A 6,000-nucleotide genomic window follows, 5' to 3' on the forward strand; every position below is an offset into this window, starting at 1 on the left:
TAGTCCCTTTCTCTCAGCTCTCGGAAAGAGGCAATGGCAAATCACTTCTGAAAAAGTCTTGCCAAAAAAGCTGCAAGAACCTGTCCGGGAAGTCTTGAAAAATCAGACCTGATTGAATGAATGAAAACAAAAACAATATTACTGTGTCTGATGTGTCTGCAGAAAGAACACGAACCAGAAAAGCTTCACGGTGAACATCCTGGAAGCGTAAGTCAAGATGCAGATGTTCCAGTTTCACAGAAGACAAAAATGGCTATAGCAGAAAAATGGAAAAGTGGCAACAATAAAGCGTTTCATTCCACCCTCGGCTCAAAAATGCCATATGTTACCAAGGAGGATGACATTGCAGTTATTCTTGAAAACCAAGAAATCTTACCAAAAGGTAATGTGTACTGCTCTTTTTGATAGCCTGGGGATATTATAAATGTATAACAGTGGCAGGGACTTCTAACAAAAGGCAGAAAATTAACATTTTATACTTGTCGAAATGTTTTTTGATTAAGGGTGAGGAAAAATTAAAACATGATAAACGTTTTAATGCCTGAAAGTCATATTTTGAGTATGCCTAACCAGGTTTTTAATGTCTGAGACCCTGATAAAGCATGAAAAGGACTTGCATATAGAAGTTAATAACAAGGATCCTGACCTCAGTTGAATGTGTGGCTCTATTTCATTCATTACTACCTTGTACTGATAATAATGAAGGGCAGTTGTTTGTTTGTCTAAAGGTTAAGCTAAAGCTTTTCATAAGAGACAAAAACACAGAAAAATAATGGAAACAAATGTTATTGGGATACAGTAGCATTATTCTGAAATCTGTTGTTGTTTCTATTGTTTTTGCAGTCTTGAATTGTTTGGTAAGTCTCCATGATTCTCTGAATCTTGCCAGCTTTGTAAGATCAAAAGGTCATTAGAAACATTAGGTTGGATCCAGATGTTTATTCCACTGATGGGAACTTCTGGAACAGTTAAATTTCTTCAGCAATCTACATTGTTTTCTTTTCATTTATGAAATCAATTCAGTGTTTGAAGTGACATGCAATTTCAGCAATGGATTACATTATTCTTTTTTTAGACAGTGAAAAACATTTTTTTTCAGTGGATCAAATGCTTTCAACTACGGGAAGGAGGATTTTTATTCCTGGGAATACTTCATTGGATCCAATCTATTATTTATGGGAAACACAGTGTACTCTGAGGATAGATAATTTATTTAGAATTATAATCCTCCACACAGAAATAGAAACAAAAAATATTTCTTCACTTTCCACTCCAAAGAGCCTAGAAGGTTTTATGAACAATGTAAACTAATACACAGTTCAGTTATTGGGGTTTTTTTTAACCAAAACTGTCAAAATTTCCTAAGGCAAGACCATAAAACTGAAACAGTATTAAACTCATTATTATTATTATTCATCATAGCATCATGTTGAGTATAGCGATAGAAAAAGCTATACCTGGCATATCTACCAATCAATCCAGGATTTTATAGTCTTATTAAAACTCTCCTTGCCACATATTCTGTCAGTTGACATTTCTGAATAATGTTCAAAGGCAGTATGGGATAAAGAAAAAATACCTCTTAAAATGGATAAAAGCCAATAAAGGTATAATTGTCACAGTAAATTATACTGAGCAAAAGGCCAACATTTTTGGTCAGAATTGTAGTTGTAGGTTCAGAAATACTTCCATTCTGTGAACTTGTTCTTCTTTAAGGAAGTGCAGTTCTATCCAAAATTGATTCTACGCATAGATTCCATCATTGATTAGAGGGAATTAATTAATGTTTTTCTTGCCTGGGATTAAAACAGCCAGAAGATAATAGATAAAATGACAAATTAATTTAAAAGGACAAACAAGCTTCTTAGAGCGTAAAATATCTGCCTGATGTGACAATTGCAAAAAAAATTAGTTACTCAGCACAATGTAGCAAATTAGCAAATATCCATACAGGAGAATTTTTGTTCTAACCTGCTAAATTATCTCACCACTTTCCCAGTTAGAAGGAAGGTTTCCCCAAAATCTGGTGCAGAGGTGACTTATCCCTCTGAGGTAATAGAAACAGTTTCTCTCATGCTCTTACAGCATCCTTTCAGTGTGGCATGAGAAATAGAATTAAATACCTTTTTTTTATGCCACAGCCATGCTAGTTCTGAGGAGATGACAGGATATGTCTCCACACAACTGATTAATCAACAGATATCTTCAGAATTTATTTGCAATCACTCTAATCCTATTCCTCAAAGTAACCTCTCCTGAAGTTTGATGTATTGTTTAATAGAATAGAGAATAAGAAAAAAAATCCTGACATGGGGCTAAATAATAATCCTCAATGCTTTGTTAAACAGTGTATGAGTTTTTTCTTGTTAAAATTTTAAAAGAACTTTCAAAATACTGTAGTAGTACATAGATTTATATACCACCCCATAGTACCTTACAGCACTCTCTGAGCAGTTTACAGAATGAGCATATTACCCCCAACAATCTGGCTCCTTATTTTACTGCCCTCAGAAGGATGGAAGGCTGAGTCAACCTTGAGCCGGTCAGGATCGAACTCCTAGCTGTGAGCAGAGTTAGCCTGCAATGCTACATTCTAACCACTGCACCACCATGGCTATGATCAACAGAGGCAAAGCAGATGTTCTTATTTTGATGTTTATAGACTTTAAATTTTCATTACCTGATTTCACTTGTTCTGTGTTTTCTTTAGCTTCCAAGTTCGCAGACAGAGAATTGATTTATTTTGATCTCCCTAAATCTCCACGTAATTCATGTGGGCCATTCAATGAGACACAACTTGAACCACAGGAAAATGAAGAAGATGTTAAAGATTGGCCAGAAGTAAGAAAATTGTATTTATTGGAAAAGCCATCTTCTCCTCTAAGAAATAACCCAAGATATGCTATGAATCATGAGACTGAGAAGTCTTCTGTGTCGTATATATGTAGACTAACACCAAGATCAACAAATGAAAACAGAATTGTAGATCAAGATCCTATGTTTTTTCCTAATACAAAAGTCAAAGATCTCTTGAAAGCAATGAATGAGAACCTTCTAACTCCAAAGTGGCAACATCAAGAAAGAAAGAGTTCTGCTTTTCTGGTTATGGAAACACCTCAACTCTCACCTTTACCAAGATTGAAACCAGGTGCTACAAAGGATCACATTATAAAAAAGATCTCATGGTTGGGATCATCACAGCAGGAGTCCATTGGCTCACCTTTTTTTGTTAGTGTTTCAAGACCACCAGTTTTCCCAGTAACACACGAACATGCTTTCATGGTAAAAAGTTTGAGGCAATCTAAAGAAAAGTCCAATGACTTTTTAAAAAATGATAAAATAAAAAGAAATGTTCAACTCAAATATACAATTAGGGATGCAGACTTAAATCTTCCCACATTAACTCCACCATGTCAAGCATCAGGGAAAAGGTCTGAGATTTTAAGGCTAGATTTTGCATAAACAAAATGATTATCAAAAAAAAAAAAAAAAAAAAAGCACACTGATTGGAAAACAATGTACAAGTTCACTAAAGAAACCGAGAACTTGTTGATTGGAAAAAGGGAAATGGGAAATAATTAATTCACTGATTGTACAATAGATGCATCTCAGGTAATGAATAAAAAGCTTTGCACTTTATGACAAAGAAAAAAAAAGAAACAAGAAATTCATCCTTTGAAGAAGGTCAATGGTAAAAAAGAATAATATATTTAGTCTGGTAGTTTCTGTTTCTGTCCTTTTATTCACACACAGAATGTGCCAAATAACTGATTATTTTTATTTTTAAAAGTGTTCTACAATTGTACTTAAATGCAATTGATTTATGAAATTTACTGCTATAAGAATTTATATTCATAATGATATAGTGTATTCTAAAGGCTGAATATTGGCTAAATATTGGCCAACACATTGTAAACTTGAGTATGTGACAGGTTTTCATGCCACATAGAATCTATACATAAGAATCTCCACATATCAATAAGGCTTCCAGCATTGAACCAAGAGACCCCTAGGTAGAATTCACAGTTAACACTGCCCAGTGAATTACATTTAAAAGGAATTTGTTACCATCAAAGTCTCTTCAATCAAGTTTAATACATAATTAAAGATTAGTATAGTTTAATATGGGTTTGATGTAAGTTATAATTAAAGTCAGGTGTCATGCAAAAGCTATAGAGTACAACTATTAATCAGGAATCCATATTGTCAAGATCGCTTAACCTCAAATCTACATCGTTGAACAGAATTAATAATAGCATCCGCCCCTAGAGGTGTAGAAAGGATTCCTGCAGATTTCTCAAGGATCTTAGAAATACGCAAGCACCTTCTCAATGAGGCTGCTGAAGATTCAGCTCCTAATGTGCGACCTTATGGACCTTGTCTGAAGTTAGTTGTACAGCTGACACTAGGAGAATCGGTTTCTTATGTCACTGAGGGAAGGAGGAGAGAAGCTTGAAATGGGTGATTTAGAAACTCTGCAGTGCAGGAATGCTCCATAATCCTATGCATTCTCTCCAGTTAGAGAATGAAGAATTCAGGCAAACCCATTTTGTAGGTAATAAGTACCCACGTTAAGCCATATCTTTCTGACAATTTGTTCTGGTCACTGAAGAGGTTTCTATTGAGAACATCCAAGGGATTTGTTTTTTCTTTCAAAATCCAAAGGAAGCTCATTTGTCCTGGCAAACAAAAATTATAAATAAAAGTATACGTTTATTTACGATAGCATTTAAAATGAATAAATGCTAATCTTTAATGGGATCAAAGAATATATCGCTTTGAGTAAAGGTCTGTGGATGTTGTTTTCACTGAGCAATTTTATTGAATAAAAATAAATAAATATAAATACTGTACTTCAGGGAGTGTTTCCTTAACAATGTCATATCCGGAAAAAGAGCACCTCTCTGTCAGATATATTATGAAATAAACAGGTAAATATTTGAATTGTCAACCTCTTTGTTCCACCAAAGAGAGCCTGTGAGCACAGAGCTGCTCCGTAGTGTTACACTGAGGAGAGATAAGCCATCTGGAGAGAACTAAAAGTAGAGAGGGTGTGTAGGGAACGGTCTTGAAGGACAGAAGGGCAGGAGGAAGAGCTGCTACCAAAGCAATTGTTGCAATATTTTCAGGATCAGACTCAATAATTAAGATAAGAATTATATATTCAAATAAAGCTCTGTTTAATCACAGATGGCATTCTATATTCACTGAATATTTACAGATAGAAGCAAGGTAAAAGTGGTGATCAGCTTCTTATATACACAATGGGTGGAGCTATATGTACAAGTGATGAGTCATGAATACATTATAAGTCAGAGAGTCAGTTAACCCTTGATATTCCTTATATACATTATTTACAGAGTAGGGAAAGAGGCATTTATATCTAACAAATCCCCCTCTAAATGCCGATTGGTTGTATGACACCAATTACATTCTTGTTCAGGACTATACATTACATGCAGTTTGGAAGTTAGATATTTATGTTGTTTACCGGGCAAAGGCTTTGTTAATATATCAGCTATTTGTTCTGAAGTATCACAGTGCACAGCTTTTATAAATCCATCGTGAGACAGTTGTCTCACATGTTTAAACTTTATATCTATGTGTCTAGATCTCTGCCCAATAGCATCAGATCTAGAGATTTCAATAGCTGCTTTGTTGTCTTCATTCATGATGAAAGGTAAAGCAGGTTTCTTCCAAATCTCAGAGATCAAGTCATTAAACCATACAAGGTTATTTGCAGCTTTAGACAAACAAATGTATTCTGCTTCAGTCGTTGAAGTAGCTACTAGTTCTTGCTTGCCGGTGTACCAATAAATTGGACAGTTATTTAGAAAGAAAATGTATCCTGATGTACTTTTTCTGCAAGATGTATCTCCTGCCCAATCCGCATCTGCATAACATACAAGTCTCGGTTCCTTGTTACAATTTGGTTCTAATACAAGACAGAAATCTATTGTGCCTTTTAAATACTTTAAAATTCTTTTGATAGCTTCCCAA

At 34.7% G+C, this 6,000-nt stretch overlaps 1 protein-coding gene across 1 annotated transcript in view; it reads left to right on the forward strand.

Moving 5' to 3' along the window:
- Positions 1-4,853, forward strand: part of LOC117660890 (hormonally up-regulated neu tumor-associated kinase homolog A-like) — a 28,150-nt gene extending 23,297 nt beyond the window's left edge. The window contains exons 8-9 of the mRNA XM_034409223.2: positions 163-382; positions 2,711-4,853. Of these exons, the coding sequence (XP_034265114.2) occupies positions 163-382; positions 2,711-3,462 (972 nt within the window). The 3' untranslated portion in view covers positions 3,463-4,853. The remainder of the gene's footprint in view (positions 1-162; positions 383-2,710) is intronic.
- The last annotated feature ends 1,147 nt before the right edge of the window (positions 4,854-6,000 follow it).

The sequence above is a fragment of the Pantherophis guttatus genome, chromosome 1, assembly GCF_059756535.1.
Source record: "Pantherophis guttatus breed Tessera chromosome 1, ASM5975653v1, whole genome shotgun sequence".
Taxonomy (NCBI): Eukaryota; Metazoa; Chordata; class Lepidosauria; order Squamata; family Colubridae; genus Pantherophis; species Pantherophis guttatus.